Here is a 26,097-nt window from a genome sequence, read left to right on the forward strand (position 1 = left end):
ATTCTTTATTGTTGAGCCACAGGGAAAGTCTGGCAGCTTCTCTAGTGAGCTCCAATCAGCTCTGGAAGCCTCTGGACACGTGGTGGGCCTGCTGTCTTACGGGACACCAGGTGGACAGGTTCTAGGGGTAGATTTCCAACCTAGGACACCTGGCTCCACCCCACCCCCAGCTCCTGCCCCAGCCTCCTGGGAGTCGAGGACCCCTCCCTCAAGCAGGCCTCCATGGGTGGAGGGTCCACAGGCCAACTTGACCCTGACTTCTCTTCGCAGCACCCACTTGACCCACAGAGCATAAGCCACATAGTCAACACACCCAGCAGTGGCATACCAGGCTCCTGCATGGCCACTGTCCTTGCCCCCAGGTGCTGCACGGGTCTCCTGAGAAGCTAAGGAGACAGGCCAGTCAGTCCGCTGTCGGGGGCAGAGGTCACTGGGAGCTCGGTGCCAGGCTCCCCTTCCGGCGCTACCTCCCTCTCCGAGTTGTTCTCCCAGGGAAATGCCACAAACCACTGTGCCTGGGGTGAGACACTCCAGCTTTCCCTTCCCCCATCTTCCTTTACATGCCAAGAGGAGGAAAACTGGAGTGATGGCTGGGGTAGCCCACCTTTGAAGCAGCCCTAGGGAGGTGCCTGGTTCTGCCTATTAGTAGCTCTCTTTAGTGAGTGGAGTACTTTGTAACTTTTGGCCTCTGTTTTGGGCTCTCCTTGCCATTTCTAGGGCATCAGGGAAAAAAAAATCCCACTGAACTTCCTGTTCATCATTGTGATTCAATAATTAAGACACAAGTGGTGAGGGCAAATTTAGAAATGATGAGTGGAGACCAGCTGTCCCCTCTTTGTGGGCCTGATCCTAATCACACCAACTGTGCTGAAATCTGTCCCTGAAGTTAACATTCCCGGGGTGGGGTGGGGGGTGGGGGGTGGGGGGTGGGGGGTAGGGGGCGTGACCTGAATGCGGGAGCCTGGGACCTCCCACAAGGCAGGATCAGAACCACCTTGACAGGAGAGAGCCAATGGCTTACAACTTCCCTTGCACACAGCAGGAACCAAACTCACAGCCCACAGTGCTGGAGCCTGCCCGCCCTAGTTGCCTCACCCATGCACAAACTCACTGGGAGGCAACTGAGAGACAGTGGAAGGAGCTCCAGCCTGAGGCAGAAGCTCTGGTTGGCTCTAGGTTCTCTCCCTGACCACAGGACCTTGGGAAGATTGGTGGACTTTATGAGCACCATCTTTGACAAAGGACTGGACAGTAGTACCCACGCTGCAAGGTGGTGCTGGAATTAAAGGAGATTCCAGGTGTGAGCTTGGTCCCTGTGAAACTGATGCGAGGGGCCATCTTATCAGGGGCCCCCTCCCGCTCCCCTCACCCCTCCCTGTCATTTCCACCCAAGGCCACAGCTGTCCTTCTCTCCCCAGACCTTCCGGTGGCCAGTGGCCAGCAGCATCGACAGCAATGAGATGCTCGAGATTCAGATCTTCAACTACAGCAAAGTCTTCAGCAACAAGTGAGTGTGGGGCGGGATGAGAGAGGCGGAGCCCTGAGGTGTGGGACCAGGGGAGAGGGGCCTTCCCTTCTCCTTGGGCTGCCCTCTCCTTTGAGTTTAAAGGGGGACCCGCATCCTGGCCTGGATCAGCCTTCAAACACCCCCCTCTCTGTTCCCTCATGTTGTCTTCAGAGTCCCCTAGCCCTCTCACAGCTTCCTGTCCCCTTCCTCAAATCTTCCTCCTTCTGCCATTCTGGGCAACAGTTACCTGCCAGAGAAGGTAATGATATCCTCCAACAGACCATCTACCTGTAGCCCTGTGAGTGAACTTGTCACACCTGCAGAGAACTAGAAGCTCAATGACAATTTGATTCAATGGTTTAGTAGTCAGGCAAGCCTGCTCTCAGATCCCAGCTCAGTTATCTGCTGTGTGACCCTGGGCTGGTTGCATAACCTCTCTGAGTTCAATGTATGCATGTGTAAAGAGGCTAAGTACTTACTTCAAAGGGAAGCTGTGAGAATCAAGTGAGATAGATGTTCATTCATTCATCCAATCCCTATGTTTACTAAGTGCCTACTGTGTGTCAGGCACAAACTAAGTGCTGAGCGTGGCAGGTTCTTTACCACTACCACCGCTCAGGAAGCTTAAGAATACTGAAATACTGGAATGAGTTGTCATGCTCTCCTCCAGGGGATCTTCCTGACCCAGGGATCAAACCCACGTCTCATGTCTCCTGCATTGGCTAAATTTAGTACATGTTAGTTCCTGTCTTGGATTCAAAAGCCAAGTGCTCTTATACAAGCTAGAGAGAGTCATGGTTGAACCACACAACATGTCCGAAAAGGTAAGGGAGGATTAGTCACTGAGAGCTCACTATGACTAAACAGTGAGAGAAAACTACAGATGAAAGGAAAGCTGACCTAATCCTAGGTCGTATTAATAGAAGTAGAGCCATCAGAGCAGGAGAGATGAGGGGCAAGGGTTCCACTATTCCTCATGCTGATTGCAGAGGACGTGAATAAGCCCTGCCTTGTGGTTTCCCGGGGGAAAGGCCTTTAAATCTTGCCTCGTGACAAGGGGCTGAGAGCCTGGAGAAGAAAATCACAGAAGACAGGTTCATCCATCCATCCTTTGTCCATCTTTTCAGTCACTTATCTAACATTCACTGAGAAACACTCTGTACCAGCCAGACACTGTACTAGTCATTGGAGGTGCTAAGATGAGGGGTTAAGAAGCATGCCTGCCCCCCAGGAAGGTTTTCTGCCATGTGAAAGAGGAAAGATGTGTGCTTAGAAGCAGGACGAGGACCAGGCTGCACTGCCAGATGACAGATCTGAGAGCTCTCTAACCATTGAGCTGTCTCGGGAAGAGGGCTATCAGAGAGTGGACCATGATGCTGTAGAAGGAGTTTCTGAGCCAAGAAGGGCGGAACCGCATGAATCCAAGGATTCTGTGGTTTTTATCAGAAGCCCGAGAGATCTCAGCTGAGTACCTGAAGTGGGCATTCCACGATGGCTGGCTCAGGGCATCCCGTCATTCAGGCAGCTGCCTCTGATACCCACAAGAAAGTTCATGAGACACCCTACCAGGGCCCCTAAAGTAAAGCAGGATATTCTTCCTGGAATGAGAGACTGGGTGACCTGTGAGGACAGGAGAAACAGGAACATACACAATAAGGTGGATATGGGGGAGGAAGCAGAAGTCTAGGACTGGTAGGGGCTCTGGGCCCCCCAGCAGACCCACAGTAGATGGCAGAGCACTGGGGAGCTTTAGAGCTCAGTCAGAGCAACCCTCACTGTGCAGATGGGGAAACTGAGCCTTGGAGAGGAGACCAAGGCCACAGGGATAGACAGCAGTGGAGGAGGGGCTAGGATGCAGGTCTTCCTCCTCCTTTCCTGATCCTCAGACTCCCAGAAACCGGGCTATGTGAGCAGTGATGGTGGAAGCCAAGGACGCGGAAGAGACTGCTAAATCATCTAAACAAAAGCTTCTAGATCAATCCCTGGAATGCTGGAAGCCCTTGAAAACATGAAAACTCCTGCTATAAACAAATCAGAAGTTTTTGGTAGGTTGTTTAGAAAATTGACTACCCTAATAAAGAATATGCTAGAATGCAAGGCTTCGATGAGTTGTTCTAAAAAGCCAGCAAGAGGGGAGACAGCAGGGGGAGTGCCTACTCTGATTCTCCTTTCTCTCTCCCTGTCTTCCTTGCCCCCACCTAAGAAAAGGCAGGACAAGGGGAGGCCTGGTAGAAGTCTTGCCATTCCTTTGAAAGCCGGGAGAAGGTCCAGGGAGCTGCTGGCAGCAGAGTTGGCGTGGGGGGGAATAGTGGTCTTGTGGACAACATAGAACCCACCCTGAGACAGGCCAGCTCTGGGAGTCAGAGAGGAAGGGCGGGTACTTGGAGTCAAGTGGGACTCAGTCTCCCACCCTGGAGTCTGGGCTCTATTTCCTGAGCCAAAGAAAAGGCCCCTCTGGTGTGTGCCCTCTGTCCCCACTGTGGTCCAGCTCTGTCACCAGGCTCCCTCTGATGAGGGAGCCAAGCCTCTGGGGAGCCTCTGGGCACAGCAACCAGCAAAGCCACACCCATAGCTTGGGACAGTGGCCCACACCCAGCAGACCCCCATTACTCTGTGGAATGATTGAATGAATGAATGAATGAATGTCCCCTTTGGTCAGAAGGAGATAGCATATAGAGTGGGAGCATCTAGGAGCCCAAACCCAAGCGGTCTTTCTTCTCTGAAGAACTCAGGGTGCTCCAGGAACCCAGTCACCTGACTGGTGCATTTGGGGAAACTGAGGTAAAGGAGGCTGGTGTGAGATTTAGAACCTGGGGGTCTGATCCCACCACTCATCACAAAGAAGGGGACTTGGTCTAGAAGCAGAGGGCAGTTTAGGAGCTGGCCCCTCACCTAGCGGTTGTAAAGGCTGTGGAGAAGAGGAGACATGGATTGAAGAAAGAAAGTGTCCTTGTCAGGGGCCAGGAGATCCCGGGTCTGCTCCGTCCACCTTGAATGAGGTCCTGTTTTGAGAGCCTTGGGCTTCCCTATGAGGACTCAGTGAGTGTTGGATCCGGGAGATCTTGTATGACCCCCTCTGCCTGTCCAGGGCCCTGTGAGAGGGGGGTGGCCTGACCCAGGCACGAGTCTTCTGGGACTCCTGAATAATTCAGGAGCCAGGAGAGCAGTGGCGGCCCGGCCAGGCCTCGGACACTTGACACCAGCTCCCAGGGGAAAGCAATGAATTATTGACAGGTCCTGGAGCCTGGTTGCAGCTCTATTGTGGTCAGTCTGCGGGCCCGACTGTGTAAAGGCCCCCTCCCTGCTGGCTAAGTACCCGGGGATCCTGCCTCCACTCAGCCTGCCCAACTGCGGGCCCTGTTGATAAGGTGGGTGGGAGGGGTACTCTCTTTGTGATGGGTAACCCAGATGAGTTGCATAAGGGAGGCTGTCAAAAGATGGATGATTCCAGCTCCTTCACCAACAGCTCAGGGATAATTGAGGCCCAGAGACTGTCCTTGCCCAGGGTTACACAGCAGAGTCAAGGCAGAACCTAGTCTTCAACCCAGACCTCCTGACCCAGGGTTGGCACTCCTTCCCGAAGAATGAACGGCCTCATGCCTGGACCTTCCAGGGAAAGGTCCCAGCTGTCCAGGGACATGGGAGCCCACCTGGGCCTCCTCCTAGGCAACTCCTCCATGCGGACCTACCCAGAGGAGGAGAAGCAATAGGCAGACTCTGCTGAGCTTCCAGCCAGTCCAGACAGAGGGCAGCAGGGGTCAGGGTTGGATGTGGTCTCTGGGGTCACCAGACAGACCAGACCCAAGGCTTCTTTCCTACACCAGCTCCTTCCCCAGAGAACGTCTATGGAAGGGGTTGAGGGCAGTGTTCTGCTAGAAGCAGCATGGAGGGCATGTGTATTGAAACTGTGTTTTCATAGCAAGCACCCTGGTTTTGCTTAAACTGTATGTTCCAGACGTGTGAAAGGAGGAAAGTTTTATAAAAATGTTTTTCTTTATTCTTTACATAAAACTAAGATCACATCAACTGTCCATTTCAAAGAATGCTATTGCAGGATAAACTCTCCTCTTATGTCCCTTGCAAGACTAAACTCCGAAACCTTGGTTAAGCTGGAAGGCCAGAGCCTTTTCTGAGCACTGGTGGGGTAGTAGCCCCATCCTGCCCCCTGGGGGTGTCTTGTCACACTGCAGCAGCTCTACGGCTCTCTGGGCTTCTTCTAGGGAAAAGTTGTACCTGCACACCCAGCATTCAGCAGGTGCTCAACTGGCCCTAGTAGGGCCAAAAGGGCCTGAAGTTCCAGTCGGCAGCGGTAGAACAGGGATTCTCAAAGTGAACTCCCCAAACTCCATCATCAGCATCACCTGGACACGGGTCAGAAATAGCCATTCTGCTAAGTCAGAGCCCCTGGGGTGAGACCTCCCAAGAGCTGATGGTACATGTCTCTCCTGACTCTGTGTTCAGTGAACTTCACATGGGAAGATTGAAATTGACCTTGGTAGGGGTATTTACACCAAGGAAATGAGCAAAAGCTGCAAGTCAGGACTGCGTTTCCCCTCCCCCAGCCAGTTGTTAAACAGTGGCCAGCAAAACCAGGGGTGGGTGGGTCCCAGTTGTCTGAATTTTAACAAGCCCTCCCGATGATTCTGTTCATGCTAAAGTTTCAGTCAGTTCGGTCACTCAGTCGTGTCCGATTCTTTGCAACCCCACTGTTTTAGACCCTGAAGAGATGAGGCTACAAAAGCCCAGTATACATGTTCATGCCTAGAGTCTACTCTTAGAAGGGCTACACAGAACAGAAGCTAAGCCCACCTAAAGTTGAGACTCAGGGGCAGCGACGCCTTGTCTCCTGAACCCAGCCTGGCACTTCGGTCTGCACTGCCCAAGCTGGGGAGAGGCCAGGATGCCGTGGGGGAGGTAGCTGCCAAGGGGCTGGTCTGAGAAGAGCCTAGAAGCCTCGGTGAGCTCTAGAGTGGAGGAATAGTGTGAACAGTTTCACCCTGAGGGAGGGTGGGGCGAGCTGGCAGATGGAGCTCTGAACTTCAGAGGAAAGCATGCATTCTGACTGACCCTGCCACTTCCTCCCCTCACACAGACAGGAGGCTTTTTTAAATAGTGTCTGCCCTCCAGAGCCCATCAGGAGGATACAAACATCAAACACATTAAAGTCAGAATCCACCTGATACTTCATCTCACCCCGAGTGGCCATTGAATTAACTGCATCCCTTCCTGCTTTCTCAGCCTCACTTTCCTCCCCTATAAGCTGAGGGCAGCACTGCAGGACCCCAAGAGCCTGTCCTGTCTCACACCCTGTGGATGCCCACCCCCCACCCCGAGCTTTTATCCCTTCAGTCAGAAGTGGTGTGTATGTTTTCATCTACCCGACATGGAATCACCATGTGAGAACATCTCTCTGAGTACCCTCTTCTCCCAGAGCAATAACCTTCAAATTGTGGGGCAAAGTGTGGGACAACTCAACTCATTCAGCATTTATGGGGCCCTCACTGTTGTTCATTAATTCTAGCCAGTAGATTTTGAGATTTCCTGTGAGCCAGAAATATCAGCTAGAGGCTGAAATAGGAAACAGCCACTTCCTTGGAAAGGCTCACAGACTAATGTCAGCCCCTGGACAATGACCAGACAGCTTCCTGGACTGCTGACTCTGTTCTAGGTGTGCTGATAAGAACTTGGTACAGAGCATTTCTGTTGGTCCTCTAAGCAGTAAAGTAGAGGTTATTAGCTCATCTTAGGAGAAATCTGAGACTGAGCAAGCCCAAGGTAGCAGGTAACTCTCTAGTAATTGTCCAAGCTGGGCTTCCGATCCTCTCTCGCTGACTCCAGAACTGTGCCCTTTACATCACTGCCCTGCATCATCCCTCTAGATACCTAGGGGGATGGGGAGCCCACAGTCAGATGGGTCCTTGCCCCAAGGAGCTTGCAGAATGCAGGTGTGTGTGGGCATCACTACTGATTCAACAGAGGACGAATGAGCCAGGGGTGCCGGTGAGGAGCAGAGATCTTGGTCGTGATTAGGGAGGTGGAAGGGGGTGGAGCCTCCAGTCCTTCCCCACAGCCTCCATGCTGGGCATCTGGAAGCCGCTCTGCGGGGGCTGAGCTGAACCCCAAGACAGCACAAACCTGAGGAACACAAGCCCCACCAGGGTACCGTGATCCCAGTCTGTGACCATCCCCCCGGGTGCTCACTGCCCTCAAGCTCTCCCAGGGAAATGGCTCTCATACATACAAATAGACAGAGTTGTTGGGGGTCACAGACCCTCCTGGACATGCCGCTCTCGCCAGCCCCAGCTCCTGGGCCACCTTCTCCAACCCCAGCTTGGAGCCCAAGCCAGCCTTCTTCTTCTCCAGCTCACTGGTCTCTTTCACAGCCAGTCACAGCCTCTTGGAATGTCAGCCTTGCTCTCTGACCTCTCCATGTGAAACCATGAAGACCATGCCCCTCTGCTGTTCACAGGCTGATCGGGACCTTCCGCATGGTGCTGCAGAAGGTGGTGGAGGAGAACCACGTGGAGGTGACCGACACGCTGATGGACGACAACAATGCGATCATCAAGGTGGGGGTGCCCAGAGAGTCCCTGGACATGCCCATTATTGGGTCACCTGGGGGCCTGTTCACTCCTGCCCCCGCCTGCACATAGCGTGTTCTAGGCTGGGTCTCCTCGTGGGTAGAAAGGTGTGGTGGGAGGAGACAGGTCAGACTGTTGGAGGCCGTGGAGGGCCATGGGGGAGCCCTTGAGGGTGGCAGACGCTGAAGCCCTTTCTGCAGTGAGAGTATAAGAGATGGCAACTAGGGGACTCCCTCCCTTCTCCATCAGGGGTCCTTCCATCTGGACCCAAGTCAGGGATCACTAAAGAGGTGTCCTCGTCAGCTGAAAGCCAGCCTGAGCCCTGCTGGCCTCTACAGGGCATGACCTTCATGCCTGCGGCATCTAAGACTAGCCATTCTATGAGGGCAGGGACCTCTTTCTACTCTATCTGTCACAACCCATCCCTGGACTTCCAACAAACACGCATGCACCAATGATGCATGGCCTGTAGGGACTTAATACACATCCAAACAAAGGAAGGAAATAAACCATTTGAGATGCCCAGTCCCCAGGCTCTGCTCTGATGCATCTGTCCCCTTGAGTTCATTCGTGCCCACCCCTAGGCAGTTGAGGTGAGGAACACAGCTCCTGGATATAGACCTTTGCTAGGCCACTCAGGAACTGTGTGACTTGGGCCGGTTACATATCATCTGCAAAGTGAGCAAAATGATAGTATCGACTTCACAGGACTCTTCTGAGGATTAAATGGAAATGCACAGAAGGGGCTTGGTACAGTTAAGTGCTCAATAAATATTGGATTGGTCAAAAAGTTTGTTCAGATTTTTCCATAACATTTTTGACAAACTTTTTGGCAAACCCAGTATATAAAATAAGATCAGTAGCTATTATTTCCTGACCTCAGTTTATCCAGATGTAAAATGGGGCTGCACCAACCCTGGTCCCACGTATGACCCTACGTAGTGGTCAGCAGAGTAACCTCAGAAGCAGGACTGCAGCCACAGGGAGCCAAAATGGAAGGAACCCTCTTGAACCCCAAGGGTGGGGCAGAAATTCCCACAGTGCTTTGGTGGCTCGAGACACTTCCCTGCTGAGAACAAGGGGCTTCTCAGCTTGGCCCCAAAGAGGTCGTTCTCTCCACATGTAGGCACAGGCAGGGGTGGGGGGACCTCTTGAAATCAGGTGGGTTGGGGTCTCAGCAACCACAGCAAAGGGAGAGAGGGTGAAAAACAAGCTCCAGACACTGGTGGTGTGGAGGACTTGGAGAGGAACATGGATGTCCCGAGGAAGAGAATAGAATGTGAGAAGTAAAACATGAGGGAGAACTAGGGAAATGGGCAGGAACAGACAGCACAGCCTGAGCCTTGTATTTCTAGAATCAGATGTGGGAATTCAGCTGAGGAAAGGACTAACAAATTATCTAACTCACCCACCACCTACCTCTGCCACCCATTCTATGGATGGGAACTCTGAAGTCCCAGATGAAGAATTGATTTAGCCAAGGTCAAACAGCTGGTCAACAGCAAAATCAACTCTAGGACCCTGGACCTCTGATTTCAAGGCCACCAGTTTTCCCACCATAACAGGTTTGGTCTCAGCAAATGGACCACATTTGTTCAGTGGAAAAGATGTGGGGCTTGAAGTCAGCCAGGTTGGGCTCACATCCCAGCTCCAGCTCTTGCTAGCTGTGTGACTTGAGCAAGTAACTTAACCTCTCTGATGTGTTAGGTAGGGTAGGTTGAAGTGTTGGGAAGATCAAATGAGTTTACATCAAGCATCTTACCATGATGATTAGCGCAGTGAGGATTCATAAAGTGTGTGTACCTTTCCCTTCCCAGGGGAAATGAAAGGCTGGCATCCAGAGGCCCACTCACAGAGTGAAGGCTGCCTGTGGGGGTCCCTGGAGCAAGCCAACCCTGACTTGGAGAGAGGGCAAGCATGTCTAGAAGATGTCCTAGCACCCGCGTGGGTTGAGGAAGGGATTAGAATGAGTCCTCCCTGTGCATTGGGGAAAAACCAGAGCTGAGAGGAGGGCAGTGGCCCAAGGATACAGAGCAAGAAGCCTAATCAGGATTCTCAAGTGCACCGCATGTGTCCAGGTTTGGGGCTCCACACTCCCCTAGAGAAAAGTCCAGGGTGACCTGATGGCACCTCCTCTCCAGAATAGGAGGGTAGGTGTCAGACGGGCAGGAGGAACTGCTGAGACCCCGCCTTTGGAGGGTGCCCAGGGTCTGGGCTCCTCTGCTGGAGGATTCATGTCATGAGATCCCAACGAACATCAGGAATGAGGGGACATCAGCTGACTTCAGGCAGACCACCCCTTGTCGTTCTGAGGACGAGGGGTTGACCTATGCCCTGGGGACACTGGAGGATGCCCTTGATTCTGTGCACAGTGGGCTCAGAGAGCCCACCCCCAGCCCAGGCCCAGCTGTCCAGGTGGGTCCCCCAACCCCATCTTGGGCGCCAGGGGGTTAAGAGAGCCACGTGCAACAGGATCTGGAGCCAGAGCCCATTCTGTCGACTGAGTCTGCACATGTCAGTCTTTCTGAGCCTCTGTTTGCTCATCTGCAAAATGGGAATGTAGTGGGAGAACCGTCCCCAGCTCGCCCTCCTTCAGTGAGTTAAGGGTGTGGAAAGACCTTGTAAAATCATGGAGCAGCAGAGGACACGGGATTACAATTGTTCCTGCCATCCCAGCTGCTCAGCACCCCTCTCTCTTCCAGACCAGCCTGTGCGTGGAGGTCCGGTATCAGGCCACGGACGGCACTGTGGGCTCCTGGGATGATGGGGACTTCCTGGGGGAGGAGTCCCTTCATGAGGAAGAGAAGGACAGCCAGGAGACAGATGGGCTGCTACCTGGCTCCCGCCCCAGCTCCCGGCCACCAGGAGAGAAGAGCTTCCGGAGGTAACAGGCTGGGCCCTCTCTCCCCAAAGAAACAGGGAGTATGCCTGGGGCCTGGCTGGGCTCGGAGCACAGAACTGAGTTGCTGGAGAGTCAGTACAAGAGGAGAGAGGGGGTTTCTGCAGCCTCCCCACACCCCCGACTCCAGAAGTCACCAGGGAGGCGGCAGAGTGTCTGGACTCAGGCCCGGGGCCAGGCCTCCCCCTACGCTGAGGGAGGCGACGTTCCGGGAGGGCGGGTCTAACATGAGTAGAAGAGGCTAGACCTCTGGCCTCCTCAAAGAAAGGGAAAAGTGGACAGGAGGAGGCCCTGATCTCTCTGGCCCAAGACCCAGCAGCGCCAGACTAGCCCCAGGCAGCCTGGCTCAGTGAAGATACAAGGGAAGGGCGGGTGTCCCTCCCTGCCGGGGTGAAGCCAGCAGTCCTGGTCGGGACCTGGCCTCTCTTCCATTGAGAGGATGGCATCCGGCACCCTTGGTGTCCAGGAGTCACATCTGCAAAGTCCAGCCACACACAGAGGACAGGATGCTGGGTCCAAATGCACTATGTTTCCAAAAAGGGAAATGCAATTGTACTACTCTTAGGGCCCAGAGAGGCAGACTGGTAAACTGGTAGGTTTAGGCTGGTAAAACACTCTCCGCAGGTCACTGGAAATAGTGTGTGAAACACAGGTAAGTCAGCGGTGCCTCAGAAGGATGGGGATGGGTTTGGAGAGAGGGGTTGTTCCCCTCCCACTGGAAACATCTCCCTCCCATTTCCTTCCACCCTGTCCTTTCCAAGTGAAATTTAGTCAGTGCTTGTCCTGAAAAAGACACAGATTCTAAATTAGGGTAATTGAATTTTATATTTTAGTTGTATGATTACATTTTCCTTTTTTGCCCTTGGACCACACACCCCCACCTGCACACACACAGACAGACAGATACACACACATATAAGCTTAAGACCCTGGGAGCCAAGTGAGGAGTAACAGCAATAAGATCAAAAGAACCATGCCTGCGGCAAATGTCACTGGACCTTCGCATGGGGTGGGCGGTATCACCCAGGCCAGTTTGCAGCCGGTCCTCCTTAGACTCCAGGCTGGGTGGCATGGAGAGGACATACAATCTGGCCTCAGGAGACACAGGCCTGAGTCCCAGCTCTGCCATTTACCAGCCTTCTACCCATCACTGGGCTCATCACTGCTACCTCTACAAGGGGGCCCAGGCCAGTAGGAACCCCCACCCTATTGCTGGGAGAGTCGAGGGATTGATGGGGACTCAGGCTTTAACCAGGGTGCCAAGTGCTACCCCTCATGAGGGCTGGTGACAAACAGGTTGTTGGCTGGACAGTGGAGAGGGTTAGGAATTGGGCTGGAAATGGTGAAAAGAGGAGAAGGGACCCAGTGGGGAGCGAGCATGGGGACAAGGACACTAGGGTGCCATCAGGTCCCCATCTTCTGTCCTCTTAGAGAAAAGAGCTTGTCTGAGACTACCGGTGGGCTTTAAGAAAACTTTAAGAAAGGGCTATCTGGGGACAGACTGGACACCTCTCAAGGGCCATCAACTTCAGGGAAAGGAACGCTGGCTCTGAATCAGGGGAGATGAGCCCCAGTGAGTCGCGTCCTGCTGCCACTAACTGACTGAGTGACTTTGGGAAAATCACTAGCCTTCTGGGTCAATAACAACAGTGGGTTGAGCATCCTGGCTCCCTGCCCCCAGCTCCGACATCCAGAGGGAGGCAGAGGTTCTCTGGGTCCTGTGGGGCGCACACATGGGGAGCCATCCTCCAGAGTTCTGGGCAACCAAGAGCGCAGCAGGGTTGCTGCAGCTGAGGCAATGTTGAATGGCCCACGAGTAGGCCAGGGTGCTGCTGGAAGGAGCAGTGAGATGATGCAGGCAAGCCTGAGGGGCTTTGGTCCTAGACCTGCAGATGGTCCTGGGCCCCAGGAATTCGGAGACAGAGAGTGTCCCATCTTTCCTCATGCCTTGGCCTGGCTTTCCCACCTCTTCTGACCCTCACGCAGCCTCTCCCAGGGTAGCGGCAGGAAGCAGGAGTGGGAGGAGGCGTTTACCCCGGGGACTGGGAATGGGAAGAGGATGACGACTACAGACAGAGCTCCTGGTCTTCCCAAGGCCACCGGCCTGCACTGGAGGCGCTGGGTGAGTGTGAGCGTGGATTTCCAGCCGCGTGGGGGCTGCCAGCACAGACCCTGAGAATGCTCGGGGGTGGTGTCACTGCCACGCTGGCCATGCAGCCGGCAGATCGAGGCGGGGCAGAGGGGTGAGGAGAAGGTAGCACTGGTATAGAGAACCTGGCCTTTGCTGTAGTTTCCTGTAGCTGCCTACAGGGGCCACTGGGGTCTTGGTCAAGAAGTGTGGGGTTCTGAGCAGAACCTGAATTTGGTCTCGCAACCCTCAATGTGTCTCACCCTGCTCACATAGGTGCCAGCCAGCCAGGCCTGTCAGCTGTGGAGTCTGGGAGGAAGCCACTGGCTTCGGGGCCAGAGAGGCCCCCTGAGAGAATGTGGCCAACAAAGGGACGGGAGAAGGAAAGGATGCATGTGTCTCAGCTCTGACCCCAAGCCCGCCTTTGCCTGCATCTGCCCTCCAGCCTCCAGCCCCCAGCCCCTCCTGGGAAGGCCCATCCCCTTGTAGGTCAAAGTGCCCAAACTATAGGGTGCCCCTCTGTTGTTTTCCCAACGACTCATTGCTGGCACGCAGCAATGTCTCTCCTGGTAGTCTGGACTCACAAGGGTCTGGTGTGGGAATCCACTCCTCCCTGTTGGTTGTGGCTGGGTGGGGTGCAGGCTGGAGAAGCCAGGGTGGGGGGCTGTGGAGTGAGTGCCAGGAAACAGCCTCAAGCCCAGGACTGGTGGAAAGAGATCCATTCCTTGGAGGGCAGAGGCGATGATGTGGGGGTCTCCTCTAAGGGCCTGGCTCCCCCTGCTGGGCTCCTGCCATCTCCCCTCACCCTCCCGCCTGGAAGGGACCTTTGCAGACACTACTCTACACTGCCAAGGCCTTAGGGATCTTCCTGAAAGTTCCTCCCACTGGACCTCAGGGAAGGTTTGCTGGCAGCTCTGCCCCCCAGCTCCCAACCTCCCACCACTCGCACCCCTTGCCTCCCATTAACCCTCTCCTCCTATGGTCCCTCAATCCCAGGCCCTGGCCAGTCACATGCCCTCTGAGTCACTCTGTCTGCTTGTCTAGTCCCTGTTGGCCGACAGTGCTGGCCTGTGGCCGGTGCTCAGCCAGTGTCCCCTTTCTTCCTCCTCCCTTCCCACAGTCTCCATGTCACCCCACCACAACTTGTTCTACCCCGAGCAGCATCTGACTTTTTGGCCCAAGATCCTTCTCAGATATTGTCACCCCATCCCACTCCAAGGGCCCCGCCAACAAAGTTGCCCACAGCCCTAGCTTCACCACCGCCTGGGCCCCGGGCCGGGGTCTCACCCACTTGCAGGGCTCCCTCGCTTCCCTTGCCGTCAGTGCTGCAGAGAGATGGAATGAATTACTAACTCCAGGGGCACTTTGTTCTCAGAAGCAAAAAGTCGGGCTTCTGGGCCCCTGTCTGTCAGTGTATACCTGCCCCAGTGTCTGAGGAGAGAGGAGACTTCAGCCCTGAATACACACATGTGCACACTCACTCAAGTGCCCGAGTGTTTTCACATGCTTACCGGCATGTACATTCTATCTCTGGGTGATACCAAGGCGCTGCACACACCACCAGGCTCTGGTAAGGATCCCCTGTTAGAAAGGACAAAGAAGGGAACCCAGCTTTAATCTCGAAGCTGCACCACAGAGGCGTATTCCAAGACTCTCTCCTCCTCATTTTGTCCACCTGCCTGGCCCTACTGCCCTCCTCCTGCCCACCGCCCTTCCTGGTGTCCCTGGAGATGTAGGGGTTCCTCCTGGGCTCCTCTCTGCTGGGTCTCATCCTAGGGGAGGGGAGAGAGGGAGTCACTTTCCTTGTTCTCCTTCTGGGTCATTCTTCTATGACAGTGGAGACCCATGGAGACCTCCCTCCTATGTCTGGGGCCAGGGGGCAGCGGGCATGTGTGCATGGCTGGGGGCTCTGACAGAAATGCACACGAGGCATGTGCCCCAGGGTGTGCATAGACATGTGGCAGGGGGGCTGTCAGCAAACTCAGCCTCACCCCAAGAGTGCAGAGTTCCCAAGGTCCCTCCCCTCACCTCCCTCCACCAGGCTGAGCTCCAGAGCTACAGCCGCTCCCAGACAGCCCAGAGGAGCTAGGGTCAAGGCCAAGGTGAGATCTGTGGTGAAGCAGTGCTCAGGAGACTCCTCCAAAACTCAGCCGCTTCACCTGAGGTGGGGGTTCTGTTCACCCCAGAGGCCGCCATATTGATTCCCTACCCCCACCCCGTGGTTCCTTCTAAGCGTGCACACAGAGCGCTGGGGGCGGGAGCCTGAGGAAGAGGTGAATGAAACTGAGACAGAGAGAGAGAGAGAGAGAGAGAGAGAGAGAGCTTGTGTGTGTGTGTGTGTGTGTGTGTGTGTGTGTGTTGACTGAGGAACAAAACTTACCTGGCCAGACTGGAACACTACAAAAACAGTGTGGATTCTAGGAGGAAAGTCAGGCCTGTCCAGGGATTCAGGAAGAGGTCCCCTAGCAACAAGGATGACCATGAGGTCAAACCCCTCATCCCCACCCTTCTGGGCTGCGTGATTGAGGGCAGGCCACGCAGGGCTGTACAGTTACTAATATTAATGCTAGCTGTAGTCACTAAAGTGGTTGTAGTAAAATCAGAAGAGTATTATTTTTCACAGAAAGAGGGGCTTTTCCCTTCTCCATTTCTACACTGAGAATGTGGGCCTGTGCAGGCCCCTTTGCCAGCCCAGAGGCCTGGAGTGTGTGAGGAGGGGTAGGGCAGGAATGTGCCAGCATCAGGGAAGCAGTGAGAGAACATTCCAGAAGGGCTTTCTGGAAGCCTCCCTAAGGAGGAGGAGGAGCCCTGCTCTGAACCCTGGAGCCACAGCTGGCTTATTGCTGCAGACCCAGGATGTCCTGGGCCCCCCTTTCTTCTCTGAGTTCCTCAGAGCCTAGGAGCCCCTTACTCCATTGGAGGGGATCAAGCCTGATGAACAGAGCCCAGAGGCCCATGCCTGGGGCATGGCCTGACTCCTCTAATCTTGTGTTCCCTGTGGCACCTGCGACCCACATCCTGGGGCATGGCCTGACTCCTCTAATCTTGTGTTCCCTGTGGCACCTGCGACCCACATCCTGAAATCACCAGACCCCGACCTGGGGCAGGGGGAGATTGCGGGCACCCTGAAGCCTCCTCTGTCACCAAGGCTCCAGGTTCTCCTGGGTTTGGAGGCCCACTCCTGAGAGCTCCTCTCCCAGAATCAGGACTACAGCCCCCCACCCCCAGGCAGAGCCCAGGGACCTGGGACCCCTGCCCAGCAGGCTCAGGCTTGCTGACATGAGACGCTATGGGGTGCAGGGTCTCTGGGACAAGGAGGCCCCCCGGGATCATGGGGGTCAGCAGGGTCAGGGACTAAGTCTGCAAGTGCCTCTGGTTCACACCCTCTCACACACGTCCCCTTGTCTCCTCATTTCTTCCTCCTACTCAGCAAAGGCAGAGAGAAGACCAAGGGAGGCAGAGATGGTGAGCACAAGTAGGTGTCCCAGGCCAGGGTGGAGCCATGGGGCTCGCGAGAGGGAAGGGTCCCCGGCACAGGGTGCAGGTGGCGGGGGGGCCCAGCTCTGAGTGGAGGCAGCACCGAGCGAAGGCAGGATGAGGGAGGTCCCTCCATCTGGCCACAGGGGCGAGGAACACAGAGGTGTCAGGGTGGGGGCGGGCCTTCTGGTTTCCACTCCCTCCTCCCTCCTTTCAGTGTCTCGATTCCTCCTCCACTTCCCTGCCCAGTCCCCCATCCCTGTGGGCAGGCTCTCTTGTGAGGGAGGGAGTGAGGACAGCCCAGGAAGCCAAGTGCCGCCTCCTCCTAGTACCAGGGCAGGGCCAGGCAGACGGACATGTGGCACTGGAGGCCCAAGGAGGACAAAGTCTGGGTGCTGAGTGGCCGCAGGGGGAGGCTAGAACATGAAGCCCAGAAAGTGAAGGAGGAACAACCACTCTCTGGTGGTCTTCACTGTCTCTACTCCCCAGAGGGGAACAAGGAGGTGCCTCCAGATGGGGAGGGGCCACCACAAGGTATTGGGAAGTCTCAAGGCTTGATGGAGGGGGGAGTGACAGGTGGGTCCCCCAGGCTCCCCCAGAGCTCGTGTCACCTCAAGGACCTTCTGGCATCACAGGGAATTCACAAGGGGAGTGACAGTCAGGGTTGAGCACACTGCAGGGGGCCTCTGCTCCAACACTCATTCTTGCAAATGACAGATCTGAGCCCCAGAAGAGGAGCAGAGCTGAGCCTAAATAAAAGCCAGGGCATTTAACTCCTGACCCAGAGTTTACAGTAGGCCCAGGAAGTTTAGAGCCCTTGATTATACTCTCAGTTCTCCAAACACACCAACAAAAGCCAAAAAGCCATGAGCGTGGTCTTTGTTTTCCAGATAGGGAAACTGAGCCCCAGAGATGTTAAGAGATTTACTCAGAACAGTGGTCCAAAATAAGTTAAAAATCAGTCGACCTGAGGTTAGCATGGTGACAGCAGAATTGTGTGTACAGGGGTCTGGAGTGATAAGCACTGATGCGGGCTTGGTGTACTGTTTGCATTAAGATCCCAGGGACTCGCAGCCTCGTTTAACGAAAGCATGAATTCCAACTCCCACTTGTTAGACATGAGCAAAAAAACATGATGACAAGGCAGCAGCACTGAGAGGGGAAACTCAGGCCAAGACCTGAAGGGTCAGAGAGTTTGCCAGGTTACAAACAAGGGAAGAAGCCGCAGGCTGAGTGTGTATCAGGCTTGGAGAGGGAGCCAGGGAACCAGATCTTGGGGACTGTGGGAAATGATGGCAGATGCTGAGCTTGGAGTCCCACCTGGGGACAGGGCTTGGGGTCAGGTTTCTGCATGGACAATTGGACATAAAAGGTTTATGAGACACAAACAAGCTGCCGGTCCCCCAGCCTCTCTGTCTGAGATCAGCGATGCTCTAAGACCCTTCTTGATTTCCAGCTCTGCAGTCTGTCCTGGGCTGGACCCCAAGGGATTCAGACTGACCTGGCCCCTTTGGCCACAACTGGACGAAGGGGTGCCTCAGTGAGAGCATGCGGTAGGCCCACAGTAAATGCTAGCTCCCTAGCACGACCCATCCTAATGTTCTGCCATTTCCAATTCACATAACTGGCATTTATTATTCTTATCTTAATGTGTAGAGCCTTAGGGATTTCTAAAAAGAGATTAAATAAGTCAAAATTCTTTAGCTTGAAGAAGAAAAGCTGTGGGAACTGTTTTAAATCTCTGAAAGGTTATTGTGTGGCAAAACTTGTTAGTTTCTGTCTCTACTGAGGAGAAATAAAAGGAAATCTCTATTTCCCCAAATCCTGTGTCTCTTAGGTAAAGTTAGTCACTCAGTCATGTCCAACTCTTTGTGACCCTATGGACTTAGCCCATCAGGCTCCTCTCTGTCCAGGGGATCCTCCAGGCAAGAATACTGGAGTGGGTCACCATTCCCTTCTCCAGGGGATCTTCCTAACCCAGGGATCAAACCTGGGTCTCTGGCATTATAGGCAGATTCTTTACCTTCTGAGCCACCAGGGAAGCCATCTCTTAGGTAAGAATTTGTTTCTCCCAATTACCTGAGGCCTGAGCTAATGAGCTCAGCTCTGAGAGTTGGTGATGGACAGGGAGGCCTGGCATGCTGCAGTCCATGGGGTCGAAAAGAGTTGGACATGACTGAGTAACTGAACTGAGCTGAACTGAGCTAATGAGCCCTGACAGTTCCCACTGCAGGTGGTTGGAGGGCAGAAGTCCTGGAGAAGCCATGGCCTAGTGTTGGTTCAATTCCAGTCCCACCCCTCCAAGTCACAACCTGTAGGATAACACAGACACCTGACTGAGTGGGACCCAGCTCACACAGTCTAGTTTGGTGAATGTCTCCAAGTCATTACTGAAGAGTTCCAGGCTCTCCCCAAGGAGCTTTACCCAACCACAAAGACATTCTTCTAATTCTGAGCCAAGGAACAAGCAAAGAAATCATTAGGTCCATAAATGAAAAAAAAAGAGTTTAAAATGAGTGAACTAACTTTAAAGACTTCTCTCTAGAGAGAACTAGCAGTCTAAATTGCGGGTGCGTATCTCTATGACTGCCATGAATCCAGTGATGGGAAAGCTCAGATGTGACCACAAACCCTCAGAGGTTCCTGAGAAGCCCACCTCCCTGGCTTCATGCTTTTCCTGTTTTCATGCAGCTACGAATAAGGAGCCACTTGGTTGCAAGGTGGTTTTATACCAAGTTGATTATTGGCTTGTTGTATTTGTCTGTTTCTGACTATACTATATCTTTAGCAATTGGAGAACCTTCTAGACAAAATGCAGAATTTATAACAAACAAACATCAGTAAACCAGTAGATCAGTAACCTAACCAACAATTTACCTTTTTTGAAATCCAAATCTTTAACACAAAGTGGGTAATCTTTAAAATTCCCTGATTAAGTTAACATGTATTTTAAAAATAACCATTACCCTTTGCCAAGAGAAACAGGCATGTTGTTTTCTGGGAACTGATAAGCAGAAAAAGCTTTTTCTTTTTTTCTTTTTTCAAAGCTTTTTTTTAAAAAAATTACTTTTTTGGCTGTGCTGGGTCTTCATTGCTGTGAGGACTTTTCTCTAGCTGTGGCAAACGGGGGCTACTCTCTAGTTGTGATGCATGGGCTTCTCATTGCAGGGGCTTCTGTTGTTGCAGAGCACATGCCCTAGGGCACACAGGTTTCAGTAGTTTCAGCACATGGGCTCAGTAGTTTCAGTTCCTGGGCTCTAGAGCACAGGCTCAATAGTTGAGGCACACCAGTTTAGTTGCTCTGCAGCATGTGGGATCTTCCTGGAACCAGGGATCAAACCCGTGTATCCTGCATTGGCAGATGGATTCTTTACCACTGAGCCACCAGGGAAGCCCAAAAGCTTTTTCTATAGTGAATTATGATGTGTCATCAATCAGAAAATTACAAAGGGTAGTGATAGCCAATGACATCATGCTCTACTGCCCACAGTTCACAGGAATGAAAAGCAGGTCTAAGAGAAACAAATAGGTCCAGAGCCTACAGTAAGAATCTGGGAATTACACTTATCCTACACATTATGCATTTTTTTAAAGAATGTCTCCATTTTGAGATACTCCCAGACACACAGGAGCCCCATTAATGAGCTTACCCACTTGAGATAGTTAAAATTATGTAAGGTCTAGGAAAAGGAGTTTCTTCGTTGAATTGCTTCAGGGTCTAGTAGACAACAGTCAGGCTTCCCTGGTGGCTCAGATGGTTAAGAGTCTGCCTGCAATGCAGGACACCCCAGTTCGATCCCTAGGTTAGGAAGATCCCCTGGAGAAAGAAATGGCAACCCACTCCAGTATTCTTGCCTGGAGAATCCCAAGAACAGAAGAGCCTGGAGGGCCCCAATCCATAGGGTCGCAAAGAGTCAGGCAGGACTGAGCAGCTAACACTTTCACTTTCTGGTAGACAATGGTTGAATATAGATTTTTTTAAAAGTCTCAATGTCTGCTTCCAAATATGTTTGTTTTAAGGAATAAAGTGACTTTCAAATTCAAGGGCCATAACTGCCTAAGGGAAGCCCCAGGCCCTTTTCCACTTGGGTGGGTCCTTGGGATTGGCATCAGAAATCCACAATTCCGTGCCACCCAAACCTCCTCTGGGCCTCAGGCAGCAGGGCTAGATCCCACCCATCCCAGGATGCAGAGTAGCTGGCTTCTCCAGGCAGGGCCTACTCTGACCTGACACCTGGCTTTGACCTACCATCTCAAAGCATTTTCCTGGGGGACATTAAGGTGTCTCCCCAGGTGTGGGGATGGAGACTGTGTGGCTAGAGCAGACTGTGTGTGATGGTAGCATGTAGGTCACACATGGACCGGGGCTGGGGACTCTAAGGATGACACAGCCCAGGAATGGCCAAGAAGTGATTGTACATAGTCAGCACAGGGCCCTCCAGGGCACTCCTCAGTTATCCAGGAGAGCAGCAAGGCTGGGAGGAGAGGAAACCCAAACACTGAGACAGGAAGCGGAGACAGGGCCCCACTAGGCTCACCTCCTGTTGCAGAGTCAGAGTACGGCTGGCACCCCTGCCCTGAAGGCCACCAAGCAGGGAGAAATCTCACAGGATGGTGCAATTTAAGCCAGGCAAGACGGTTCCTTTCTCACCACCCTATGACTGTTTTTTAACAGGCTCATTGCTCTGTTCAGTGTTAGGTCACCAGTGATTTAATATTTATAGCCTTCTCTCCCCAAAATGTATTGATGCTTAGATTATTTTTCCATGAGTCCCCTCTCTGTAAACATGGTCCCTTGGACTCTTCAAGATGATATCTTTCCTCATCAGCAAGCTGTGCTGGTTCTTGGAGACTTTCTACCACCATTCCCAATGGTCAGGATATGGGATTCACACCCCCAGAGAAGTGCAATCCTACAGCATCAAGCATGCAGTTGGAAGTACTGCCACCCTGGGAGGCGGGAGCTTCCATCCCAACTCTCTGAGCCTCAGGTTTTTTCATGGGTCGAAAGAGGAGAAGCATATGGCCCTCCCAGGACATATGGGACTGCAGTCCCTCCCAGGACTGCTGTGAAGATGAATTCAGCAAACATCTGGAAAAGTCTTTGGCCCAGATTAGTTGCTCAAGGAAAGTTATATTGTCTCTTACTGGGGAGAAATTTTTAAAGATAATTCCAAAGGCATTGGTTTACTTTTTTTAGAGTGACTTCTTTCCTTCTCCTCCTGTTGATATGCCCCAGATAACATGATGCTGTATAGTGCAAAGAGATCACTGTTACCCCAACCTTCCTTCACCTGCCTCATGCCTTTTTAGGAAACCATGAAGATGCCAGTGTTTCCTAAACTGTGAACTGGTGCCACATGAAGAAGTGGTTCTTAGTTGCTCTCCTAACACACTCCTCCATGTCTGGCTGAGCATATAAAGAGTAAAGAAAAGGCCTGTAGCTAGGTTAGGGCCAGGTTTGGGGGATGAGATTGGCTTCCCTACCCTAAGTAGAGGGGCTTGAAGTTTCTAGGCCATCTCTACAAGGACAGAAGGTTTTCCAGAATCTCACATGACTCAAAATAAAGAACAGGAATTCTTGGGGAGCCATAGCCAAACCTCCACTGGCAGATGCCTGACCCAAAGATGGGTGGGCTCTGCTAAGGTGAGCTCAGGGTTAGAGTCTGCACCCTGCCCCACCTAGGGATGGGGCCCAGGTTGACAGGGGCAGAGCCAGGAGGAGGGAGAATGGGAAGTGCAGGGAGTCAGGTGTCCAACTCATGCAATATTGACAGGGTAATGGAATACTGCACTTTACCCCCTGCTGGTCCTACTCCTGGTCCCTCCTGGAGTTAGGATCGCAAGCTCGGCTGCAGGGACATCACTGGAGGGACAGTAAGGACCCCCTGCCCCCTTCCCTCAGCTCTCCTGACTGCAAGGCCCTTCACCTGGGGTCACAAGGCCAGACCAACAGAGGAAGAGGTAGGAACCATGGAGCCTTCCATACATTCCCGGAGGTTGACAGAAGGTCAGGGGGCGGGGGTTGCCTGGAGTGAAAAGAGACAGGAAAAAGGGTAAAACCAGGACCAAAGGTGGGGACAGGAAAGGGCCCATCTCCTTTTCACTGGGGACCAAGGAGAATCCAAGGGCACAAAGGCAGGCTTTGAGTACCAGGGCTGTCTGAGAACTAAGCAGCTAGTTTCAACCACACCTCCTACCTGCTCATCAGCTCTGCCCCTCTGAGTCCTATTCCTGTCCTTCTGTTCTGAGGCTTTGTCTCTCGTTGTCTGACTTTCTTTCCATCCAGCCAAAGTACAGCGCACAGTGGGAGAGGATGAGCCTTGCCCACTGGTGGAGCTCAGAGCTCTAAGACTGAACTGAGGGGGCTGGGATTAGGACCCTGACAGGCTCCAGTTTAAACGGTTTTTTCCACCTGAAGGCCACCTTCTTGTGGTCTCCGTCTCCAACCTGCTCCTTAATGGTGTGAAGGCATGGGGAAGGAGGATATGAGGGAGGTTCCTCTGCCTTAGTTCTTCAGGGCTCCCAACTTGGGAAGTTTGGCCCCCAGGATATCTCGGGACCAGTAGGTAAGGGGCTGGGGCTTGGATCGTCCTTTCCCTTACGAGTTCTCTCGGATTTTGCTCTTCCGTCGTCTGTGTGTCTTCCTCCTGACGTCCATCTCCCTCCACCTCATTCTGGCTGCCCCCTCACAGAGCCGGGAGGAGCGTGTTCTCCGCCATGAAGCTCGGCAAGAACCGACCTCACAAGGAGGAACCGCAAAGACAAGGTACGGATGCGTACCCCTGACCAAGTTCACCCTAGTTCACCCTAGTTCACCCCTCTCTCCGCTGCTGACAGGACGAAACCCCTCCTCTCCGCGGGCAGCGTCCCAATGGGCTCTCCTGCTACTGGCCGGAGGAGCCACCTGGGAGGGGCCTGGCCTCCCATTGGCTGTCAGAGAAATCCGGTCCTGAGAGTGGTCCTCCGGAAGGGGGCGCTCCGAGGGCTGGAGGTGGGGACCACATTTCCTCTGATCTGAAACAGTAGCAGCAGAGACTTCTGTCTAGTGGGCTCCTCCTGCCCTCTTTGCTTCCATTCTTCACACAGAAGCCTAAGGATTTTTAATCAGAGGATGGAATAACAAAAAAAAAAAAAAAAGGAAGAAAATTATTTGGCCAATTCCCTGTTTCTAGGGGAAAATCAGAGTCCTGAGAATGCCGGCTCCATGGCAGGACTCTCTGCCCAACATTTACCCAGTTCCCTCTCAGGAGGCTGCAGGGACCGCCTTGGGGGAGAGAAGCAGGGTGGATCTGGAAGACTGGAGTGGCCTGTGGCACTGGTGAGGGGATACGACAGCTGTTTAAGGGGAGAAATGGAAGTACAGTGGAGCTGTGTGTAGCTTTCTAAGCCAGGTCTGTGGATCCCACATCCACCATCCTCAGGGCTCCTGGCTTCTCTCCCAGCATCCCCCGTGTGGCCCAGAATCTCTCTCCTTATCTTTTCCCCGCATGTATATTCCAGCTGTGCCTTTCTCCTTCCTAGATTGGAGAGGGTAGAGCTGCTGGCTGAGACTCAAACCCATCATCCTTGGGTAGCTTCTCAGAATCGTCATTCCTTCGTCTCATTGGATTAACACACATCAGTACAGGGTTAGGTTCTGAAGTCCATAAGCTATTTTACAAAGATAAGTTCCTTCCTGAGTCTCAATTTCTTTGTCTGTGATGTGAGAATAGTACCTATATTGGCAAGATATGACTATGAAGATTATGAGGGCTAGAGACATGTGTGTATGAAGTGCCTAGGGAGGGGGGCAAAAAAATAAATAAATAAATAAAGTGCCTAGCATTGTGCCTGACATGTAGTAGCCACTCAGTAAGTGGTAGCCATTGATATAAGATACATAAGTATGGATTCTCTATTCCTGACCTTCTTCCACACAGGATATTCAGTACTTGCACAAGTGAATTGTGGCAGTGGTTTAGTCACTAGTCATGTCTGACTCTTGCAACCCCATGGACTGTAGCCTTCCAGGCTCCTCCATCTATGGGATTTCCCAGGCAAGAATACTGGAGGGGGTTGCCATTTCCTTCTCCAGGGATGAGTTATATTTAATTAAAATTAAAAGGCAAGGCCAGATACAATACCTGTTAAAGATGAAAATTAGGTCAGAAACACTGCAGATATGCAGACTATAGCATTCTAAGTAGATGCCACCAAGTAAACCTGGAAATTGACTATTAGCTTCCTGGACGCCAAAGTAAAAGAGGAAATACCATCACTAGCCCACCATCCAGTCCACCTAACTAGTCCTCCCTCTTCCCCAGATGAGCCAGCTGTGCTGGAGATGGAGGACCTTGACCGCCTGGCCATTCGGCTGGGGGATGGGCTGGACCCTGACTCCGTGTCGCTAGCATCCGTCACAGCCCTCACCACCAACGTCTCCAACAAGCGGTAAGTGGGCAGGAGCCTCACAGCCATGGTTGGCTTCACCACGTCAGGCAGGCCTAGCTTGGTATGTTTGGACTTGGGGTGGAGAAGAATCAGAGCCCATGGACAGCTCCTTCCTAACTTTGCCCCTTTCTTCTTTTCCTGGATATCTCCCTCACCTCCCTCCCTGCAAAGGCAGAGGGCTATTCCCAGGTCATTGAATACCTCCAGACAAAGGGAAATCACAGGGCTACCCAACACTTGAATCTGTTGACCTAATGACCTTTTACTTCTGCCATTGGTTAGTCCTCTCTATTAGAGCCTCTGAGAACCGCTAATCCCCTTTCTGTTTGGCAGTCCTGGAGTGTTTGACAATCATGACTCTGTCCTTCTGCCCTTCTCCAAGGTCTAACCACTGCCAGTGTCCTCCTCCCCTGCAAGCAGTCCCCTCACACCCAGCCTGACAGTACATTCTCCTTCTCAGATCTAAGCCAGACATCAAGATGGAGCCAAGTGCCGGGCGGCCCATGGACTACCAGGTACGTGGGGGCAGCAAGAGTCCTCTTGTCTTCCTGAGTCTCTCACAGGTGGTTCCAGCCAGATGAGTGTTTTAGACTCTGTGGAGCATGGATCTGGGGATCATGGAGAACCACAAGCTGAATATAAATTACCAAATTAAGCTTGTTCCTGGAAAGCACTGATTGTTGTTGTTGTTCAGTCACTAAGTCGTGTCCGACTCTTTGCGACCCTATGAACCGCAGCACATCAGGCTTCCCTCTCCTTCACTGTCTCCTGCAGTTTGCTCAAACTCATGTCCACTGAGTCGATGATGCTATCTAACCATCTCATCCTCTTCCCCGCTCTTCTCCTTTTACCTTCGATCTTTCTCAGTGTGAGGGTCTTTTCCAATGAATCGGCTCTTCGCATCAGGTGGCCAAAGTATTGGAGCTTCAGCTTCAGCATCAGTCCTTCCAATGAATATTCAAGGTTGATTTCCTTTAGGATTTACTGGTTTGATCTCCTTACTGTTCAAGCACTGTGGACACAGTGTCATAAGTAGAGAGAGAGAGACCCAAAAAGGGCACAGTGGCATAAG

The 26,097-nt window shown here is 52.9% G+C and overlaps 1 protein-coding gene across 1 annotated transcript in view; it reads left to right on the forward strand.

Annotated features, from left to right (window-relative positions):
- The window catches only part of OTOF (otoferlin), a 91,479-nt gene that overhangs the window by 26,901 nt on the left and 38,481 nt on the right, over positions 1–26,097 (forward strand). Inside the window, exons 3-8 of the mRNA XM_043469149.1 lie at positions 1,419–1,507; positions 7,977–8,076; positions 10,791–10,972; positions 23,288–23,361; positions 24,899–25,025; positions 25,486–25,540. Coding sequence (XP_043325084.1) covers positions 1,419–1,507; positions 7,977–8,076; positions 10,791–10,972; positions 23,288–23,361; positions 24,899–25,025; positions 25,486–25,540 — 627 coding nt within the window. The remainder of the gene's footprint in view (positions 1–1,418; positions 1,508–7,976; positions 8,077–10,790; positions 10,973–23,287; positions 23,362–24,898; positions 25,026–25,485; positions 25,541–26,097) is intronic.

This window comes from Cervus canadensis, chromosome 5 (genome assembly GCF_019320065.1).
Source record: "Cervus canadensis isolate Bull #8, Minnesota chromosome 5, ASM1932006v1, whole genome shotgun sequence".
In the NCBI taxonomy this organism is placed as follows: Eukaryota; Metazoa; Chordata; class Mammalia; order Artiodactyla; family Cervidae; genus Cervus; species Cervus canadensis.